The sequence below is a fragment of the Strix aluco genome, chromosome 12 (genome assembly GCF_031877795.1).
Source record: "Strix aluco isolate bStrAlu1 chromosome 12, bStrAlu1.hap1, whole genome shotgun sequence".
In the NCBI taxonomy this organism is placed as follows: domain Eukaryota; kingdom Metazoa; phylum Chordata; class Aves; order Strigiformes; family Strigidae; genus Strix; species Strix aluco.
Window position 1 is genome coordinate 5,093,490 of NC_133942.1, and position 22,945 is coordinate 5,116,434.

The window sequence follows — 22,945 nt, forward strand, 5'->3', positions numbered from 1 at the left end:
GAAAACCCAATTGAGCTGTTCAGCTGTCATACAGCAGACAGGGACTGTGCCTCCTCCTGTGGCTTGGTGTCACTCGGAGGGTATGACAGCACTTTCCACTGCACAAGAGCTGCTCTGTGCCATGTCAGCTCAGACTCAGAAAGTGGCAGAAAGTGATACTGAGTAAATCACCTCAGCACAACGCTCTCCAGCCAAGCAGGGAAGGAGTATCTGGATGACTGGAGCAGGAAGAAAGAGGGCTGGGGAAGCATCTGTCTCCTCCTCACTGGGGTTCTTTTCAGGGTTGCCCTTTGAGACTTTGGCAGAACTAGTTTTAAAATAGGGCTGGTAGATTCTCAGCTCTTCTCTCTTCTATGGAGGTGCATTATCAGGGGGAGGAAGACAGAATAAAGATCACTTCTAGTGCTTGTGGGGAACATACTGGAGGCCTATACTAGGGAGAACGTGCATTGCTAGGCTTCAGCTAGGGAAGGGGCTTTTCTGTGAAGACTCCTTTGAAGTGTGTGCCCTGCTAGAAGGCTCCTCCTTCCTTTGACTCTACATGCTGTTACAGCTGATGGATAGGGCACTGATGAGGCCAGCACACTGCACAGAGGTTTATATAAATACATGAGATATAGCTTAATATTAGGGAGCATGAGGTGGGAGCTTACTGAGATGCCGTTGAGGCAGCGGTGCATGTTTGTGTGGGGACAGAAGGGGGCTTGCAGGAGTGTGAGGTAATAGTGAGGCACTTTCCAGAGTGCTCTCCTGCAGGGGCTCTTTGGGAAAGGGGATGACATTGTCAGACATTGCCATGGTCTCAAAAGCTGCCAAGATGTATCTATTCACACACTGAGTGGGTGGCAGGGCTGGCACATTGCCCCCCACATTGTCTGTATGTCAGACATCACTTGTGCTGCAGCAATTACCAGACTCAGGCGGGACTCCTGCAAATGCCAAGGGCCTGGGTGTCTCTCTCCACAGCAGTGACTTCTGCCATGACCAAGAATACCAGACATACACCAATGGCTAGGACGGTCACTCCCTCTGAATGAAACTGTCTCTCCAACAGAGACATAGCCAAGCTGTGCATCATGTTCTTCTTGGCCTTGCCCTCACAGAAAGTTAGGCACAGCGCAGGAGCAGGTACAGGCCCAAGCAAAACGGGGCCTTTGAGGCTGCTCAGACACGTGGATGTGCTGTCTCTGCTGGGCATGACACTAGAGCACACACAGAGCCAGTGTTAATGGGAAAGCTGGCCTCCCACCACTCCCATCACTTGATGGTGCCCTCTGCAAAGCCCTGGGACAGGACACTGCACACCAGCAACTCCACCGCTGCCAAAGATGACAGGAACATGCATTTCCCATTCGCTGCTCCCTCCTTACCTCTCGGAGGGGCTCACTCAGCTCTCCCAGGATGCTCTCCTCATCAAACATCTTCCCCTGGTAGCGGTGCTCGTAGTAATCATGGATGCGCTGCCGCATGTCTGCGGGGAGCTTGTGGAAGGACATATACTGTTCCACTTGTTTGTACTGCGCAGGGGAGAGAGGAAGAGAAGGAGTTACCAGGACATGCAACAAGTGGCACCCGCTCATGGACAAGCACATGCTAGACCACACTCATACCTGCTTCCTTCAAGCCAACCCAGGCCCAGGCAGATAAATCCACTGCAGGAGAGAGCAACTGTCTGAACACATGTGGAGTTTGCAGACATCTTTGTTATATTCCCCAAATGGCTGCCCTGTGTTTTAACCTTTAAACTTATCCTCAGCCCGTTACACTGCGGAGATAACTCCTCAGTCCCTGGGTGCTGAGTGGCCAGACACCTGTTCTCCCCTACACACACAGCAAAACCTGGGAGCAGAGATGAGTAAGAAGTGCCCAGCTGGGAAACTCCTCACAGCAAATATTGCTGAGCAAAGACTGACCAAACCCTGTGCAGAATGAGAGCAAGGAAAGTACAATGTGCCCTCAACAGAAGGTTTTTCCACAGCACACAGCAGAATGGTGGCCAGGGTGTATGACTTGGTAGCCTGGGTCTAGTCTGGTAAGTGATGCACAGCACCTCGAGGCCTCAGCTGAGCACAGGAACCCGCTGTACCAGGGGCTGTGAAAAACAGGAGAGCACAGCTCTGCTTTGGATGTTCATAGTCACAGACAAACTGAAGGATGCACAGAGACAGAAATCTGAGTTGTTCGGTTGAAGCTGCAGTGGCCTGCTTTTCCTCTCCTGTGTGTTCTTGTCTGTCCCGCTATGATGGCACCTTTATTTTCCCACCTAGGGGTGCACAGGTCCTGATTTTCTTCACCTTTTGCTGGGTCTCTATTGTCCCATGCACTTGTGCTATCTAACCTGTCCATATTTTTACCTAATGATTTGCATTTCCATCATGTCACTTAGAGGAGAATACAAGGGCACACTCTGACTGATGCCAGAGCACTATTTGGGGATGAACGGTGCTTTCTATGAATAAATGACACTTCCTCAAGGGCACAGGACTGTAAATGGGTCCACTTGCCTTAAAGGTGCTGCAGGGACAAGGTGTGTGCATTGCAATGGTCATGCTCCCTCCCACTGGCAGACAGCACAGAATACGATCCCGAGTGTGTACCACACTAAATAATGCTGACAAAATGGACCCTTTTGTCCCCCTTTGCCACCCCTCTTTTCCCTCTCCTTCCCAATAAATCCGTCCCTGAATGCCCCTTTACTGCAGCTTGTGCCGAAGAGCCTAATTACCAAACTTCTGCTCATTACAGACCTCTCCTGCACACATCAGTGTCACTCTGCTCTCAGCACAGTCTGTGCTGGCACTGCCTTGCATGCTAACAACTTGATCTGCACCAGAGAGGAGAAGGAATTACTCTAAGAAGCCAAGGTGGCAGAGGGGACACTCGGGGTTTCCTGGCGTTTCCAGAGCTTTTTGTCTGTAGCTAGCAGCAGAGGAGCTGGCTGTAAATATTCATGATCACTACAGCATGATCAAAGTCAAGCGAGTCACCACCTCCCCACAGGGAGCCAGGCAGAGAATTGGCAATGAACGCTGCACTTTATTATTTGGCTTGCTGAAGTTCTGTAGAGACTGGCAGGACGCTGTGTCAGGCAGCACTATGCTGGGTGCTGCACAGTCTGCAGCTCATGAATGAGGGCGACAAAGGGAGCAGAAACCAGCATCTCACATGTGGACAACTCACTGGTCTGAGCCCGCTGAGAATTTTGCAGGTTATGCTCTTAAATGCAAAAAGTTTAAGGACTTGGCTCAGACGCCTAAACGTAGGTGTCTACTGCTGCTGGAGATGCACTGCAGCATTTGAGACATCTGTGGGACCTGGCAAATCGGACATAGGACATGCATGACACTCATTATGGAAAGGGAAAGCATTAGGCACTAACTTTTGCTGACTCAGGTTAATTACATTTGTCCTAAATCCACAAACAGTTCTGCTTGTTTTAATGCTGCATTTTTGTTGAATAAATTATTTGCCAAATATAGCACCTTATACTCTGAGTTTTAGCCCACGGTCTTGAATTGGACCAATGACCAGTGTCACAAGATGCCTCTCATCACCTACTGCCAGCCACCTGCCCGCTACCCCTCTTCTCTCCACCATAAGCACTTGTTATCAATCATCAACTTACCTTTGCTTCTCGGGAAAAATACCCCCAGCTTCTCAGATTCACAAGCACAGTTTGGATGGGGTGACTCAGACTCTTTGCTTATTCACTACTGTACATGGATTTATTGCTTTGTAACAAAGAGCAATAAATTACTGTTCTGCAAAGTCCCTAGGGCTTGTCAGATTCTCCTACAATCACTGTCCCTAGATAAGGCTTAAAGTAAAAACAGGACAAATTTACTTCACCAGAAAAAAGGGTTCTGCTTCCGATTACAAATTAAAAATATGGTTATAAAATAAAATTGTAAAATAAGAAACCGTAATTCCCTGTCACAGTTAACAAGACATACACATCTTGGCTTTCCTGTCTTTGCTAGTGCTACCTCCTCTCACCCATGCCAGCTGGAGAGTTTTGTGGGCTCTTAACTCTCCCTTTCACAGAGATGGAGTCTGCAGAGGTGCTCAGAAACAAAAGCATAAGCCCCTCCTCTCTATGTTCAATAAATTGAAGATTGATGAGAGGTTTTTCCCCTTTCCTTGGAGCTGCTCAGCCAGGCTGAAGGCCACCACTCTTGCAGTGTCTAGCATCAATAGCAACTAACAAAAAGGCCACTAAAAAACTGCATGAGGGAGGGCCTTTCAAAGTAGTGGGGTGTACATGTCTCTTCTCAGCTCTAAGCTCTACACAAGATCACTCCTGAGGTCACCAGCAACACTCAGTGATGGGACAAAGCAAAGGGGTAAGGGTAACCTTGTAGTGAACATCAACAGCAGAGTGCATGGGGATTAAAGACTTTGCCTGATAACCCTGAATTTACAGGTCTTCATTTTCTGTGGCCCTGACACCATGCAGATCTGGCACTCACTAAAGCCACTTCATGCCCCCTTGAGTTGGCACCCCTTTGAGTTAGGCCAGGCCTAACCCGACAGCCCTCTTTTGCCTCCTTTCTCCCTTGTACTTTGTTCAGTCTTCCTACTTGTCTCCATGTCCTCAGTCTGACCTGTGCTCAGAGGAATGTGCATAGATTAGTGGCCTCTCTGAGTTCAACTAAAAAGACTCATTTAGGAATTATTTAAATCTCTCTGAAGACAATCGAGTCCATTTAAATCCTAAATCATTTTCTTAAGTCTGTTTTTCCTCAAAGAAGCCCTTGAAGGAGGTATTAATATATCAAAAGGAAACCATTTAGCTGAGCATTTTTCCTTCTATAACTGGCCACTTTCCCTAGTTGTCTCACCACTCCCCTCCCCTTCTACTAAAGCTCAGATCACTCACAGTCCAAAAGGAACTAAATATTTTTAACTCCTTCCATGCCCTCAATCTCTATCATGAATCCTCCTCTCTCTGGAAGTAATATCACTGGCTGAAAAGGCTTGACTGTTTCCTTGCTCTACTTCTGAATATAAAAAGGATCCTGCATCTGAGAAGAGCTGCTCCCATCCCTGTCCTGGCATTGTCACCTCTTCAAGTCCTCTTTTGGTCCACACACATCACTCTTCAGAGCTTCGGAGAAACACTGATTTCCATTTTTACATCTCAGTACACACACGTTCACAGTATGGCTACCGACACAGGCACACACACATAACCTACTGTAATGAAGGCACTTGGGACGCTTGTCTCCTTCTTGCCAAAGGTAAATATACATTTCCTACACAGAGCTGTTGTACTGTTTGCATCCTTCCAGAAATAGGCTAAAATCACTGTGGGACAGAGTTTAATCTCAGTCACAGTGCCCACGTCTGGACTCCATGGAAGTCAACAGAGATGCACTTGTGTAAGAAAAAGGAGAATCAAGCAGAGTAATGCACTTTCAATTAAGTGAAAAATTATGATGCTCTGACAGTATTTTGAATGCTGGTAGTATATATCCTGTGAGATTGGATTAAGATACACATAAGCAGCCACGATGTACAATGTTGTGGCTCTCTCAAGTGGATTAGCGTTTCATAGGGGTAAAGATCAGGTCATGAGATTCACCAGATGGAGTGTCTGGATGGGACACAGCTGCATCTTTTATTTTCTCTCATCTATGGTTAGGAATAAAACAGTGCAGCTCCCCAGGATTTAGTAATCATCAAAACAAATAAATGCCAAGTTGACAGAATCACAGAATCATCTAGGTTGGAAAAGACCTTGAAGATCACCTAGTCCAACCATGAACCTAACATAAATTCCATTTTTTCTGTCTTTTAAGCCGTTCATATTCCCATTCTCAGGATTTGTTCTATGACCAGATCTACATCTCACTCAAAATGATCAAGACACACATTCTTATGGAGTGAAATTACTCCAGGAGTGAGTGGTTTAAGGGAAGAAAAGTGAACTTTTGTAACACAATAAAATGATGCTGACACTTCTGGTGCGATCTTTGTTGGTCTCCCTTTACAAAGCTCCATGCTTGTAGCATATTTAGTACTTCCTTGCTTATATAATTTTGCTCTTCCCTCCTCCTGAAATTTTGCTGAGAACTGTAACTGGTGCAGGCTATGACAGTTTATCCACAGTCTGCCAACACTTATGAATGCAGTTGGCTCTACACACATACTCATGCTCATGAGCACTGTCCTGCTGTTTTCCAGCAAGAATATAGACATTCATAAAATTAAACGTGCACAGGACTGTCTTCTCCATAGCAATAGGGAAGTGATTGGGAGGAGCTGTATTCAGGCACACGCTGTCCCTTCCATATCCTCCAGCCCCCAGGCAGCAAGAGGATGGGCTTACAGATGAGGCTGAAGCAGGAGCTGGATTCCTTCACAGAAGGGAACCAAAGAAAATTCTAAATGAACTAGAAAGTGGAAAGAAAGCTGAGGTGTCTGCCTGACAGGAGTGGTAGTAGGAGGGGATCAGAGTGTGGTACAGGCAAATTGTAGCAGGTTGTATAGGAACTGGTGGTTATTTCAATACCAATTCAACCCGAACAACTCAGACCACATCTAGCACAGCACCAGACATTATCAGTGCTATTTCTGCTTCCTGATTAATGAGCTAAATTTAAACCCATGTCCATCTTCAGCTTTGGAAGCTATTTGATAGCTATCTCCATTCTGCAAAAAGCTTTATGTTATGTCCTGGTTCTGAGTTCTTCCAAAGACTGGGTTAATTTTTGTGCCATGGCACTAGCTCAGTTTTCTGCAGGAAGATAACTTTTAAGTGTTGCATGTTACATGCTGAAAAACATGGAAGAGTTTTACCCTTACTGCAGTGATACCTTCAGAAATTATCTTACCTAGAATCAGGCTCTTTATCTCTTGCTGTGTTACAAAGACCACAGACACTAGCAGAAAATTCTTGGAGCTTTTTTCCCACTTCATATACTGCACTCATTATATTGAGGATGGCTGTAATGATCAGCTGCCATAGCTGCCTCCCCTTGCTGTTAATCAGTACCTATTCAAGAAAGGATTATGCTTCAGACAATCCCATTTCTGGGCTGAGATGTCAAAAGACTGAGTAGGGTCAGTTGTGAGCCTGATGAAACAGTTGGCTCATAGCCGTTTCCCTCCCACTGGCTGCATTGCTGCAGTGGCCACAGCTCAAGCCAGGGAACCCCACCACGGGGATGGTGCCGTTAGCGCACAGCGCCGAGTTTGCAGTCACACACCCAGAGGACGTGGCCTGGCTTTGCGGCAATCCATGACATGTCTGCTAACTTCAGGGGTCCTAGGAGATCAGGTCCAAGAACTCTGGGACAAATCTCTTTGCATTAAAAGTTGTGGGCAATGCCTCATTTGTCGGCTCTTACAGGTGCTCAGCCTTAAGGTCTAATCCTGTTCATCACAGGAAGGTGGTACAATGATGAATGTATTATGTACAAACCTGGCTACAGAAACAACTTGTTTTCCATGACTAGCTCCAGGCTGGGAAAGGCACCTGAAGAGAATGCCTTGCTGGGTCTGAGAGGTCACATCCTAGCATAAGTCAGTAGTCCAGCACAGGGAACTTTTGGACCTGGTCAATGAATCTTTTATTATTCATTAAGCACTGTGAAACTCATATCACAGGGTATTTTGGAGATGTCAGGTTGCATCACTGGATCCACATATCTGGAGGTGTGATGGGGAAAAAGAGATCAACATTACATTCATCAGAAGAGCAGAATGAGAGAGATGAGGGAAAATCTGCCACCAGACAAAGGCCAGAGATGGCGAAAAGGGAACAGTGAGTCTGTGCAATTTGAAATCAGTATTGCTGGGAGCAGCCTTTTGCCAGGAGAGACAGCTCAGCAGGGAGGCTTAGTGCTTTGCGTTATGATGTATTTATTTATTTATTTACAGTTCAAGTGCCAAAATGAATTTCAAAACTGATAATGAAGTTTGAAATCCCACACTGGGATACGAAGAACTGCTGAGGCAAGAGCACTTTCCTTTCCACGACACCACACGCAGTGCTTGTGCGTGCACAAAACATACTGCTCAGACTGAGCTGTCATCGACGTTGCTCAAAGAACAGAACTATTTGGCTTCCACTCTCAGAAATAAGATGTCAAAATCTTAGCAATAATCACAGTATCTCTGATACAGCAAACCAAGACGAATCCCTAACGTAAAGCTGCTGACAGAAGGCAATCTACATGGCAGCTTTTCGTTTCTCCTTGCGTACAGATGTGCTACAAAGACACTGCAATGTCGCTGACTCCTTCCTTCCCTTGTTCATGTGAGCATGGAGAGGGTACTGCAGCTACCCCTGCACTTCGCAGCCATACACTCCATATGGGCACTGCCGCCCGTACGATGGACACACACACACACCCCCCCCCCCCAGGCACTGAACTGTCTGCTGTAAGTACTGACTGATCACCACTGCAGAGATATCTGGAAGACATGTTTTACAGCTTCAAAATGGGGCTTCTCTTAGTAATACATGGGTAAACAGTTTCAATTAAGTTCACCAATGAAATATTCTCCTGCAAGAACAAAAACTACTCGACCCCAGTTTAGCTGAGGCCATAAAGGGAAGGCAAGTTGCACTGCAAGATGTTTTTAAAAGAAACCATTAGGTTTTCATTCAGAAAACATTTCCGTTTTATAACCAACTCAGGATTCTTTCATGAAAAGGATTAAATAACCTTAAAACAATTGACACAAATTTCTGATTTTTTGGTTGAGCTGAATTGAATGAATCATTATTCATACCACCCCATCACCTATTTTTTACAAGCATTCTTCTAAAATTGAGATGGATGTGGTTTCTGTAAAAGGACATCTGCCTTGCAGCGCTGGATGCACAAACCTGAGCCAGCCTTTCTCACGAATCTTGAGCGCTCACTGCCTGAAAGCAGGCTTTGAATCAAAGAATGATATAGGTTGGAAGGGACCTCTGGGGGTCATCTGGTTCAAATCCCCACCCAAAGGAGGGTCAACTTACATCAGGCTGCAATCTTCTGGCAGCCTCCTTGGACTTACTATCACATGTGGGTGGGTATACAGAGAAGGTGGGGATGGGGGACCCTTTGCTATTCCAGCCCTTCTTTAATACACCAGGGTGGAAGCTGGACCCCTCCTGTTAACTTAAGCTGCATCTCACCTTGCTCCTTTCACTTGTTGACTCGACTGCAAACCAGCCAGAAAACCCAGCCCTGGGTTTTTTACAGAAAAAAATACCTAGAGGCAGTGTTGAGACACCAAGCCCAGTGCACATCAGACACCCTTGCTTCTAGACACAATCAATAAAGCACATTATTTATAAGCCTTGTTACCAACCCCAAATGCTTTGACTGACAGTAACATAGGACATAATAGTTCTCAGGCTATCTCTTAACAGACTGAGGTAATACACAACTAGTGCAGTCATAACAGGATAAAGCAAGGCTCTCCAAACTTTTTCCAATTAGGAAATTTGATTAAATTTTGCATTTGATTAAATTTTCCAGACACCTTTAATTTCTGGAGTGCTGCACACTCCCCACCCTTTCCTTCACACACACTACCAGAAGTAAGGGAGGTTTGCAGCTTTCCTGACATCCAGAACTGAGACATTAGCTCAGGAGGGGACTTCTACATAACCCCTTTGAACTCTAGGAATCTGGGAACGCCACCTGAGAACCTACAGACATTGGTGACCAATCATCTTGGGAATGTCACTTCAAATCCTGTCCAGACTGGTAATGAACATGAAATTTCCCATCTGACAGTTCTGTGGCAAAGCAGGTGTGGGAATAATAGCAGTCTTTGGCTAACTCCATGCTAACAGAGTAGCTGACACTAGTTATCTTAATGTATCTGTGCTGTGTTGTCCCCAAGGTAGCACTGGCTAAGCCAACCCTAGAGCCACAAGAATTAATACAGCTTCAGAACAGTGCTGTGCTTGGGTTAATTAGCTCTGCTTAAAGGAGGGGTAGAGTGGTGCTAATCAGCAAGGGCATGTTGCCAGGCTAATGTGATTATACTGTATCCAGGACCCCAGCTAGGATCTCTGCACCAAATTCCCTGCACGCGTTCATTTGGAGGCAGTTCAGAACACTGAACTGTGTAGTGAAACGGCCTAAAACCACAGGAGTAGCCATGAGGGTCAGGCTGAGGGCCCCGCTCACCTGGTGGTGTGTCTCATTTGCAGGTGCTTTGAGGAAGAGGAGAAAGAATAAAAGAGGAACACAGCAACTCCTGGCTATAGCCTCCTAGCTTTTCTGACAAAAGCAGATTAGGGATACTCACTGCCAGGGGTTGTATCTGCATCTTAGCATTCAGTAACACTCGAAAGATTTTCCTTATGTGAATTTGTCTAAATATTCTGAGGCTAATCAAACTTTGGACCTCTGTAGCACCCTGTAGCTGTGATTTCCACAGTTTTTAATTACATACCATAAAAAAACCCAAATCCCTCCTTAAACCTGTTGCTTAATAAGACTCTTTACTGCTGGTCTCGAAGAAAAAGCAAGGACTGACTAAGCCCAGAAGACAGACTCTCAGCTCTCATTGTAGTAGGCAGGCACAATGGCAGTGTCTCATTTCCCCTCTAACGAATATTGGTCTAACATCTGCTTTGTCCTCCAACAGAGATGGCACGTTCCACTTGTTATGATTCAGCCTTTACAATTACTAAATTTTCCCCAATTACTCTTTGTTGAATTCAGGCTGATGACAGAAGAGCTGAAATGCTGGTAGTTGGACAGTAAAGTGTTTTTTTGCTTGGATAGCCAGTCCATGGGGTAAAAGTGTGGCAAGAGGGATTGTGCTGATGGTTAAGCAGGGCTGTTTCAGGAACTGAGCAGTGATGTCATCATTAGTGCTTCTGTAGGATTTATAAAGTGATTCTATCTTTAGTGTTACCTGCTTGCCCCCTTGCAACTGTGCTGCAAAGGGTGCTTCTTCAGAATAAGGACAAGTGAATATGCAAGTGTCTACCCAGTTTCAATATATATTTTAAGAACAAGAGGCACTGGATAGACTGTTCAGGGAGAAGGAGGAGCAGGGGAATGAATGTGGAGAGCAGAGAGCTTGAGAGAATGCCAGTGTAGCAGACAGATCTTGAGGAGAGATGAGGCTCTGAAAGGAGAGATTACAGCTTTGCTGGGCTGTGCAATGCTGACAGCAGCAATTCCTACCTCTCATCAGTCATCCTTCCGTATGTACCTGAGAAGATAACATGGGAGAGCTGAGCCTCTCTGCAGGATGCCCATCACTGCTTGCATCCTGCTGGGATGGGAGAGTGAAGCCCAGAGTCTCTCTCTGCTTTGTTCCAAGGAGCATGGCTGCAGTAAGCAGCATAATCACCGCTCCCACGAGCCTCAAGGTTACAAGACTGCTGGGGAGGATGACTCTGTGGGGGGGTGTGTGTGTGGTGACTTGACATAAATATTAATCCAGCTGAGCTTTAGGATTAGAGAAAGAAATTAATAGGGGAACCTGCAAAAAGCATGAAAATAACTTGCATATTGGCCTAGTTTATTCATCTCCTGGGCAGGAATCACTCCTCCTCTCTTGTGAGCCACAGTTACTGCAGGTTGTGGGGTAATTTCACAGTCAGTGATGAACTTGCATGTTAATGCTTGAGCTGATCCACAAATAGATGAGAAGCACCTTGCGCCTCTGCTCTTGCTTATGGAGCATCACTACCAGTACCCTGCACCAGCTCTGGCACTCACAGGCTCTACAGCAGGCTAATTCAACCCACTAATCCGGCAGAAAACTAACCCGGAAGAAAGAAATCAGCTCAGCAGAGGTCTGAGAAGTACAAAAGGTGGTGCACAAGAGTGAAATGGTGCAGCTGAGAATAGTGGCAGGGAGCACTGGGTGAGAATGGGTATGTGAGACTTCCCCTCTCTGGCCAAAGCTGTCAGATCAATTCAGTTATAATATGTAACTGCACAACGTGACTTTGGGAAACTTTTCCCATGAGAATCCTTCAGGATGGACTTGTAGTAATATTCTCTCACATGTAGGAAATAGACACCAATCTTGGGTGAAAAGATATTTTGGAGTTGGATAGCAGACTGAAGTGAAGCTTCAGGGTCAGCTCCTGATCCTTCCACGGGCAAGTAATTTAGGGCATAACACACTCTACAATGCAAGATGGGACAGACAGGTCCCTTCTAACTTTGTCTCTGGGACTGGAAATAAAAGTCACTTCAGAGTGCCAGATCTAAAGAACTATTCTGATTCAGAGCTTTTTGAGGGAGGCACAGAGCCATTTACATGATGGCTGTGCCACTTCCAGTGCCTGAGCTGGTGTGAGTGCTCTGTGCCACATGGGACTCTCCACTTTTACTCAGAAACCTCAGCACTACACCGTCTTGGAGGGTGCAACTTCCCTCTCCAAATTCTCCATGCTTCTTCCCACCCCATCAGTCCTATACAGCTTCCCTGCCTTGCAGAACCAACATAGAATGAAGTCAGATGCTATGGGAGGAGATTTAGACGGGCCAGGGAGTGAATGTCCAAATGTTCAATGAATCCAACCCAGAGTGAGACAAGCCTGCTACTGAAGCCAGCAGAGAGTACATCTTGGCTTTCATTCCTCTACTCAAAAGCCCTGTTTGTACAAGGGAAGAACAAGCTGGTTTGGCAGAGATCTAGACAATCTGAAACTTCACCACAAACTCGCTCCTGAACCTTGTGCTGAAGGTTACACAAAGCAAAGCCTGTCAGTACAGTTACCAGCTATAACCTTCTGTCCTCTTACTGTTATTTCTGCTATTCCTCTCCCTCCCCACTGTCTCCCCCTTCTTTGGGTACTCTCAGAAGAGCTGCTAAAGCCTCTGTAGCCTGAGCCTCTGCTGAGGTGAGAGGCAGAGCCCTGTTTGCAGCCCAAAGGTGTATTCAGCAGAGGTCTCTAAACTGCTGCCTGCTTCTACCAATCGACCTCCAAACTTGTTGAGATTCTTTGCTTATAATATGCTTCAACAGGCACATTGTCCCATGAGGACTGAACTAAATTGAGTTGCAGGGCTGCAAATCATGAAGCAGCCTTATTTTAATCATGGCTATTCAAGTGCTAAGGAATGCAGAAAGTAAATACATATTTGGTTTTAGGCCATCATTTGTTGCATTTGCAAGAGGAAAATGAACGTACTCAATCCCCGAGGGTTTAATCCTAGGAGAATATCTTGGGAAATGAACCTGTTATAACCGCTACACATGAAATACACCCTTTGTTAAATCCTCTACCCACTGCTTCATCACCAAGTGTTTCTCCTGGATCTGTTAACCCTCTCATTCACATCTGCACATTCTAATAAGGCTTTAATGTTTCACGCTTCTTCTGCCACCCCCACCACAGTCCCTGCTGGCTTACTGGTGACTGATTTCCCTGAGCACTAACTGGAATCCAACTTCCAGGGTCAAGTTCTGTCCTTGTCTTCAGACCTGGCTTGAGAAAAAAATTGTAATGCCCAGTCCTGCAGGTGTAAACTTGGCTGTGGCTAGGATGACCAGGTGGTTGGATTTTCAGATCAGTCCTTGACTTCTGTGCTACTTCAAACACATTTAAATAAATACTCTGCATACACAGATTTGATCAGCTTGCATTCCTAGTGCTGCAGTGTCCTTCTCTTTGGCATGCCTTACTCTCAATTACAATTAGTCCATCCAATCTGTAACACAGTGCTAAAACTCTATACAAAGCCCGGTGTTCTAGTTGCATCCCAGTCCTCCACACTTCTCCTGGGCCTTTTCCCTCTTTTGGCTCTAGCTGTGGTTTGAGATCTTCCCTATCCTCAAAGCATGATTCAGCCTCTGGTTTTATTTGCTTTCACTCTCTCCTCTACTCTCTTTCTGTGGCCCAGCATTGTAATCCCTGTGCCTCAAACCTGTTCCTAGGCCATCTAACAAATCCTTTCTCCCACCTCCTCCTTGAACTTAAAACTCACCTAGGCTGTGCATGCTAGCCATAGTTTACCCACTTGAATAACACCTACCCTTTCACCTAATCTAACTGCACCTGGCAGGGTCAGAATAGGGCTAGCAACTAATTCTTCCTTTTCTTAATCTTTAGATCAAATATATCCATAAGACTCTGACCATAACACCTCCTTGCCTCTGGCAGACTCAGCCCTACTAATTGAGGGCAGTTGCTTTTGTTGATGCGTGAAAGTAACCTACTGTCTTTGTGGTGACGCCCCTTACTCCCCTCCGAGCCACCCAGGCCCTTGCTCTTAGTTGTACACAGTCACTCTTCAAGCAGCTCTCTTGTTTTGTGGAGGTGCAGGCCTACTGGCTCAACCAGAAGTTGAAGGCAGAAGTTTTGCCTGTCTGTGTCCTAGAGGGAAAAGTATCACTGTACCAGCAGCCCCTTTGCTTTAGATAACAAAATGTGATTGTACAGATAGCAATATACTGAAGGCATGGAAAGAGGGAAGGAACTGATACAATTCCATGAGTTATCCCTCATCAGCTGAATCACGATGACTGTCCCTGTTTGCCCCTTACCATCTTACAAATTCACAGCATCATCTTAAACCCACCAGCAGCAGTTACTGCCGCTGCAGTGGTAACCTGATCAGTTGTGACATTTCTGTCCGTGCCCTACATTATGCAATTCAACAACTGTGCAATTAATTCAATAGCTACCTGGGGAACCTGTTTGGAGCTCCTGAGCTTTGATCCGTGCTTTGGGGTTTGTTACGTAGTTTCACTCATGAGCACTGAAGTGAATAATCTGGATACTTTTAAAGAAAGTACTTGCTAAACAAAAGCTGCACATTCTGGAACATTCACTTGGGATTTGAAACAAGATCTTGGAAAGGAAAAAGTGACTTACAATTTTAGATACCAGTGACATTGATAATGTTGATCTAAAAAGACAGTCAGAGACAACAAGAATCACCCACCTGCCCTGCTATTATTCATCTGATCTTGCATCTATTTCCTCCTGAGGGTCTGTTTGAGTGAACGGATGGGTATGAATTACCAACCAACTGCCATGGTGACAAAGACACCGCACCTTTGGCCTCTCACATGGGTCACTGACAGCCCTGGCTTCCTCCAGACAGTGCGTAAACCACCCCTGGGTCACATAAGGGTTGCAAAGCCCAGTCCTTACCTTCTCCTGGTACTGACGCCGCGAGGAGTCCAGAGACTGGATTAGGGCTGTGGCATGGCCGATGAACATGGCATAGCAGGTGGCACCGACAATCATGCTCAGCATAGTGAGCCACACATCTGACATGCCAACGGGCGCCTGCTGCCCGTACCCAATGCAGAGCATGTGGCTCATTGCCTTGAACAGCGCATAGGAATACTGCTTCCCCCAGGAGTCATTCTAAAGAGACAGATAGACAGACAAAGCTTTAGCAGTGGGACAAGACATTCTCTGAGATGAACACATTTCTGAAAAGGATACCTAACATTAGACCCAAAAGTCCATTTTTAAAGCACCTCTATATGTTAAACAAGCAATTCATTGATGGCTTGGCACTGCTAGGCACACTCAGTTTTAGAAAAAAAAAAAAAAGCCCAAATTTAGTCATCTGACATTAACTGACTTTGGCCAGGGTTTTTACAGATTCCATGTACTCCTTCCAGCAAAACTTTCCAGAAAGGAAGCCAGACAGCCAGACACACTGGTAACCTGGGATAAACTGCGATGATGCATTGCGCTATTTTCAAAATGACCCACATGTGGTAGAAGGAACTGAAGCAAATAATTAATCCACTGGGAAAAGGACTTTAACAGAGAACTGCTAAAAGAGAGCCTGAGCAAGGTTGCCAGCAGCAAGATCTTAAGAGTGGGAAAAATCACTCCCCAGCAATTTAGGAAATGGTCAGGATCTCTGGTCATTACTTGAAGAGATGGGAAGGGCAGAAAATTAAGATGATAATGTCCAGACAGCAAGTTCTTCTCAGTGTAGAACAGGGCTTTTTTCAGTGAGCTGAGAAACTACAAATGGTCTCATTTGAGAGATGCAATATACCACCATGAGAAGCCAGCTGAAGTCAATGGCTTCTTTCGAACACCCTGTGCTCTCCCACTGCAACTAACACAAGAAGAACCTCAGCAATTACATCATGGGATAGGGAGAAAAACCAACATAAGTTTCATGATTATTCTGATTAGCTTGAGTTCATGGAACAGCTCAAGGTACATTCACTGTCCTGTGGGTATTATTTGCTAGCAAGTCCTTGCCACAAAACCTTGTAAAGTAAATGCACTGTCATCACACATTGCTATTACAAGGTATGTGAAAAAATACCTCTGCTACAGTGACATTCATTGCAGCACATAATCTGTACATTCATCAGTCTTCTTTCTGTTCCTACGAAGGTGTTAACATTATGGATATAGCTGTGCTGATATATATACCATGGCAACTTAGAAGGTCATTGTACAGAAGGCCTGGTTTGTGGCTTGTCAAACAGACAAGCAATACTTCTGCAAACTCCATTCAGAGAGATGTGGCAGCCTCAGCACCAGTGACCAGTAATGCTGGGAGGCCTGGAGTTTACTGGACACCTCCTTGGAGGTATCTAATCACAATCAGGTGGATGGCTGACGACCTCTCTGCAAACAGCTGAGTGTCACTAATGTTGATGGAAATTTTTCAGTAAGCTTACAAGTAGTAAACAGAAGCAAAGCGTACTGTTGCTGTTTGTGAGCTGTGGCAAAGAGCTGGACCCTCTGGAGAATGTTAATGCTTGGTTAGGAGATAAGCACATGGACAAAGACAGGCGATAGTGTTACCCTGGCCATATTCAGTTACATTACGCAAGACAGGCCTGATTCACACTGCAACAAGAAGGGCATAGCAACAGAAGTGACAGCAAAGCGGACACAGAAGAAGCAGCACATTCACAGGCCCAGAAGAGACTGCTCCCTGCTGACGCCAGCCTGTCTGGGCTCACCTCCCTAACAAAGCAGGAACCTCTTCACCTCCTGCACTGGAAAAAACTACCCTGGAGTCAGCAGAGAGAGACAAGGGACAATGTGGCCATTGGTGTCTCTGTTCCTGGCTATGCAGCTGGCTTGCCAGTGTGTGAGGAGCCACAGCCCAAAGGGGAGCCAGCTACAGAGGAAGGCAAAGAGCATTTGCACTCTGCTGCCTGTGCAGGGCAGCAGGAAGGATCTGACCACGGGGGCTGCCTGAGGTGTAAGCACCAAATCTGCTTGCTCCTTTGCTTCACCCATGTCTATGCTGTGGCTCCTAGAGTCCTGGCCAAAGAAGTAGGGGGGGGCCATTTTTCCACCAGCCAGGTTTTGTGTCATTTTGCAGACCCACTTCTGATCTGTGAAGGCATCAAACATCTCACACACCTTACACAGGCCTCCCTGTATTTTCACTGTTAACAATTCCAGGAGCCCCAGTTCCTTTCCCTCAGCCCTGTAGTACCAGCCATAAAGCCATGGCCCTGCACTTACAGAACAGCAAATGCTGTAAACTCTACCACTTTAACCCATTTGTTGTCCATGCTTCAGGAGGGAAGTCGTCATCCTGAGACAACAGGCAGGAGCAGTCACACTTGACCAACCTTTGCTTAAAATGGTGCATCACCTGTAAAGGTGGGCAGCACATTCACAGCTTTACTGGGGCAGAGGTAGTAGTGCGGGTGTCCTGTCCCATCCCTTCCTGGCTAAATGAATTCCTTTCCCATGCAGGCATTTCTCACTGGACACCGCAGACATGCTGCTGCCTTCTGAGTTCAGTGTGGCAGTAGTTTAACAGAGCACCACGTCCTCACAACAAAATTTGAGAGCAGGGAGAAAAGAAATGCTGAGCTGAAATTCCAAAGGGAATCTGGTGAGATAGAATATGAATAGCTGAGCTGGAATCTGATATATCAGGAAACTGGCTGCCAGGGTCTTTAATGGCCACGAATGATCAGAGCCTAAGAGGAACATCTGGGTATCTGGCAGGTTCAAGTTTTAAAAGTCATTCTTCCAGCAACTTGCTGCTCAGGAGTGCTGTTTACGAGGAAGCTTGCCAGTGTTTTGTAGGAATTAGTCAACCAAAACTACAACATCCAACACCACTGAGCCCCTATAGCCTGCAGAAACACTTCTGGCTCCCTGGGAACTCTACACTTAGAAGTCACAACCCCAATTCCCATCAGCAGCACGGCTCCCTGTGAGGACAGCCTGCTTTGTGCCAGACTGAGGTCGCTGAGCAATGACAGACTGAGGGGCTAGAGCTGGAGGAAAACACGGTGTGTTTAAAAAACAATCCTGAGCAATGTGGTCTGCTGGGAGAAGAGATCAAGGACTGCTGAAAGAGAGGAACTTCCATGAAGGGGAAACCTTTCAAAGCGATTACCTTTAGGACACAACCAGAGCACCTACAGCTCTGGATCCTCATGGCACAATCTGTGTGATGACTCTTTGCTTACAGGTCTCAGTATTTCTTTAATTTTAGGCCTGTTCTACACTCTTGTTTTCCACAGAATAAGCAGGCAGGTCAAGAATGATGTACTTTAAGCCAGACTAGTAGGAGTGGTTCCAAATGTACTGTGGGACAAGTTTACTAGCATCACGGTGCCTTATACTGATACAGCTTGTTTCCATAACAGTCGTACCCCTATGCTCAATATTCCTCTATGCCAGTCCCCACAGTGGGAGGGTTGTACTCCTTCAAATATACTGGAGTGGGTAAAATGGCCCATTAGGGTAGGTAAATGAGGCCTTAAACTGCAGAAAGAAAATGACTCCTCATTAACCACATCTCAAAGCAAGCTAAAATGGAGCTACAGATCTGTGCTTGAACATAGTCAAGAGGGATGTTATCTCAGACGCATGCCAGGCACTACGAGCATTTGCAAAAGGGAGTTAAAATTACTTTGAAGCGGTTTCTCAGACTAGCTTGTTTTTAACATCCACACTGGCAGTACTATAAGAGTTTCTCTGGGATTAGTGTCTGGACTGCAATGCCTCTGCTCAGATCCACCCTTGAATACTTGGACACGTTCCTGGAGCTCTTCAAAAGCAGTGTTGGGTTCTGCAGTAGTTTACAGAAGCACCTAAAGAAACAGTATGGTGTCTTATAGAATGTTCTGGGTCTGACGTACATGTGAGGGTACCTGGTTGAACCCTCAACTGGAGAAGACTAGAGAGAGAAGTAAAGACACAGAGAAGTCCTGGCAAATTCTTGTGGTAGGGGCATAGTCCATGGGCACAATGTTATGGCTGATTTACCTCGCTAACATTTCACAGTATTAAGGAGCTGTTTGTAGTGAAAGGGCGTATTTCAAGCTTGTGAACTCCCACATTTGTCTCAGCAGTGATCTTATCTGGCCACAGAGTTGTTATTCAGGGTTTGCTACTGCACACCACTTACGAAAAGCTGCAAATTAAGGCCTCTGAACATCACTGCCCTCCCCTGGACAACACTGTAACTGCTGGGCCGCGACAAGAAACCTTCAGATCCAGTTTAAAGGAAGGGAATAGTGGGATGAGAAACGGAGATGATAGGTCAAACTTCTCATCAGACAGAACCTGCCTGTTCTTGGCTTATTTCCAAGGAGACCTTCACCTAACAGAAGAGATTTTCTCAGAACTCTGATTGCACCAGTCTTGATTGTCACACTCAGCCATGCCTGGGACACCCATCCATACCTGGAGCTCCATTTCAGTGCAGGCCTGGGCACTCAGCACTGGGCCCTGAACATACACTTTAGTCTTGTGTCCAGCCATGCCTCTGACCCCATCTTCTGCTGCTCCCAACCAGGGTCCCTGGGTGGACCTTGGACATGACTGTCGCCCTGCCTTCACTGGAATGGTCAGTGGACTCTGTTACCACCACTTCTGCTCTGCCCACCCTGTTTCAGACTGGTAGGGCTGTGCCCTGGTTGGCGAGGGCACTGCCTGTGCGGGGGTCACCCCTGGCTCCTGGCTCATATCTCATCATGGAGCAGCCCTACTCTTGCGGCTCCCTGACATTTTATAAAACATGATAATCTACACAGCGTCATACGCCTGCTGAGGGTAGGAGGGATCTGCTGCACCAGAGGCTTGGGGGAGTTAGGAATCACACAGGAGATCTATGCAGGATTGCTCTGTCTTCCACAACACATGCTGCATCCATTTTTCCTCCTCCTTTCTATCAGCAACACTACAAGAACGTGTTGGGGGGCGGGGAAGGGGGGGTTTAAGCTCAAAAGGAAAGCTACTCTCCTTTTGGTAGAAGGGAAGGCAATTAGTATTTCCCATGCAAGGTTGCTGCATTTGACATGGGGATATTTGCCTTCCCTGCAGGGTTTATCAGTTCAGCACAATACCCAAGGGAGTGAGCCATGTGTTTCCAGCAGCTTTCCGTTCTCAGCAGAGCTCAAATTTCTCTGATGACGAGCTGCCAGGTAAGGGTCTTGGGGAGATGCTGCTGCCCGCACACATGCCACTCTGCAGCTGACTCACTAGCATTTCTCTTTTTAATAAAACGCCCTGTAGGGAAGCTAATGCTGAAGCCCCTGAGATTGGAGCTGAGCAATTAATACTGAAAACATCCTTCCCTGCTATTTCAGAGCCAGTTTGGAAAGAAGTCATACAGAGACATTCCTTCTACAATTGCTGAAGATGAAACATGGTGCACGTAGAAAACACTAAGATGAACTGGACCCAGGGATTTAACAAGCCCCTGATATGATTTTGGCAACACCAGACCCTTCACAGATCCCCTGGAAGAGGATCAAACCTTTAGGAAGCAGATGGGACGTGATGAATCTTCTTTCCCTGTTGCGTTGGAATCAGAGCTGGTTTTATGGACTGCCAAGTGGCTACGTGGGAAACTCCAGAGCAGTGGAAGAGCAGCACCAGCATACTCAAGGAGAAAGCCTCCAAAGCATCTGGCACCTCACTTTCAGCTCCCCTTGGCTGTAGCAGCTTCAGAAGATTCCTTTTTTTCCTACAGTGGTTCCATCCCAGCTTTTTGGCTCCTGTGTTCAATCAGGGTGGTCGTGCACCAAGTATATTTTTCTCCTCAAAGCTGTGACCAGGTCAGTATAGAATGTTCCCAAATCCAACTTACCAACTCTCTGTCACAGACAGATGCCATCCTGGCCTTCCACCTCTGAACCCCATCCATCAAAGCTTTCGAACAGAGCCATTCTGGAAACTGCCATCATGATCTTGGCACCAAAGTCTGAGAAAGCCCAGACCACTGGTTTCTTGTTTCCTGACTCAGTGGCCTCTCCTGTTACTCCACTATAGACTATACGTAAATTGTTGCACTAATCATGACATCCACATCCATCACTGGTCCCAGTGACACATCTGGAAATGTCAGGAGATCAGAGGACAGAATCTTACTGTGAGAAGAAACTGTCTGGTTCCAGAAGAACTAGTTATTCTCTTTGTTAAATGTTCTAAAATGAAGCTATTTTGGCGCTGGCATATTCCTGTACAGCTTCTAGAGCGGAATTCACCTGAACTGTAGGTGGGGCATATAACCATCTCTCTAGTTCTTCATCCCAGTTTCCTGAGGCTCCATTTCTGAGACAGTCACTGAGATAATGTTTTTTTTTTCACTTTTATTACGTGGAAAAAGTGAAGGTGATTTAACTGCAGAGGAGAACGAGAAAAAATCATGCAAGGAAAGTTTAATTCCCAGCTTCAGAGACTCTCAAGGCTGGGAAGACAAGTACTGCAGCATGAGTCCTTGCCTGGTAAAGCTCTGCTCTGGATAGAAACTTTCTACCCCGCCCCTCCTGGAGACTCCGCTGAGCCCTTCTGCCTGTGGGACGCATCCTTACCCCCTCTCCTCAGTCCTGCTCCTAAAAAAGGTGCCTAGGCTAAATTTTTTCTTCTTCTGTCCTGTCTCCTGCCACCTTTCAAGATCCTATCCCTTCACTGCACAGTTACCTTGATGGTCATTTATAGGCTCTAATCATAGTCTGGCCCTGGTAACTTTTTTTCTAGACTATATAAATTCAGCTTTGTTTCCCTCTTTATGTTTGCAGCTCTTCGTTCCACTGGGTTACACGAGTGGTTTTCTGAGTGAAAAGTGTCCAAGACTCAATTTGCATTAGTCTGTGCCATGCATTTGTGCAACCTGCTCAGTACAACCCCAGGTCTCTCGGACTGTTTAGATAGATACCCACCATTACAGTATTTACTTATCCTCAGAAGCATCTGGGGAGACAGAACTCTCTGAGCCTCCCACCTGACTGCCTGGGATCACACAGAACAGGGTTAGGAACTGAACCCAGGTGTCTCACTTTCAGTCAGTGCTCTAGCCACTGGATTATTCTTCCTCTCACCATGTGTGTCTGCCACTGCTAGTTACTGCCTTCTGTGAAGGTTTTCCATGCACCAGTTAGCAGTTGACCTGGTTGTTTCGACTCTTCAGGTCACTTTTCAGCTTGTGTTGCAGCTCTCATCACACTTGCAACTCTGCAACCCTAGATTTTACCTCTTCCCCCAGGGCTGGATGGGAAAAGCAAACAGAACTTGTTGCCATCAGACAGCAGCTCCACCCAAATGTTAGGATAAAGGAAACATGGTTCAAATCTGCTGCTCTGAAGCTGTCCTGCAAGGGCACCGTGACCAAGTCACTTCATCCGATGGGGATGATTTCTGTCTGCACCTCTGAGCTCTCCAGGATGAGGAGCTGTATGCCCTGTTGAACCTGAATAGCACAAGCACAACGGGGCTCTGATCTTTCATTGTTCTTGCCATATAAATAATGAAAAGGCAGCACAGTGGAAGATAAGGCAGCTGCTGCATGGGTTGTTCTTCTGCTGTAGATAAATATAGGGTTCTAGTCTCCAGAACTGTCAGTCTGGCACCCTTCAACAGCAGGAAGTGAATGATTATTGCAGAGGGAAGAAATGAATAAATAAACACCAAACAGACGACTTTTTCATGGATGCTCACTCTTCTCAGGCATGGGCAGCATGTGCCCACAGCTCTGCACGTGGGAGGCATGGGAAGTTGGCAGTTCTTTTATACATTTTACATTTGTTCTGTTCTGCCCGAGTG

The 22,945-nt window shown here is 46.2% G+C and overlaps 1 protein-coding gene across 3 annotated transcripts in view; it reads right to left on the reverse strand.

The window, feature by feature from the left end:
• HCN4 (hyperpolarization activated cyclic nucleotide gated potassium channel 4) overlaps window positions 1-22,945 on the reverse strand; it is a 106,508-nt gene that overhangs the window by 20,096 nt on the left and 63,467 nt on the right. For all 3 annotated transcript variants that reach the window (XM_074838023.1, XM_074838022.1, XM_074838021.1), the window contains exons 4-5: window positions 15,086-15,304; window positions 1,371-1,517 (exon numbers count right to left, since the gene is read on the reverse strand). In XM_074838023.1, the coding sequence (XP_074694124.1) occupies window positions 1,371-1,517; window positions 15,086-15,304 (366 nt within the window). The remainder of the gene's footprint in view (window positions 1-1,370; window positions 1,518-15,085; window positions 15,305-22,945) is intronic.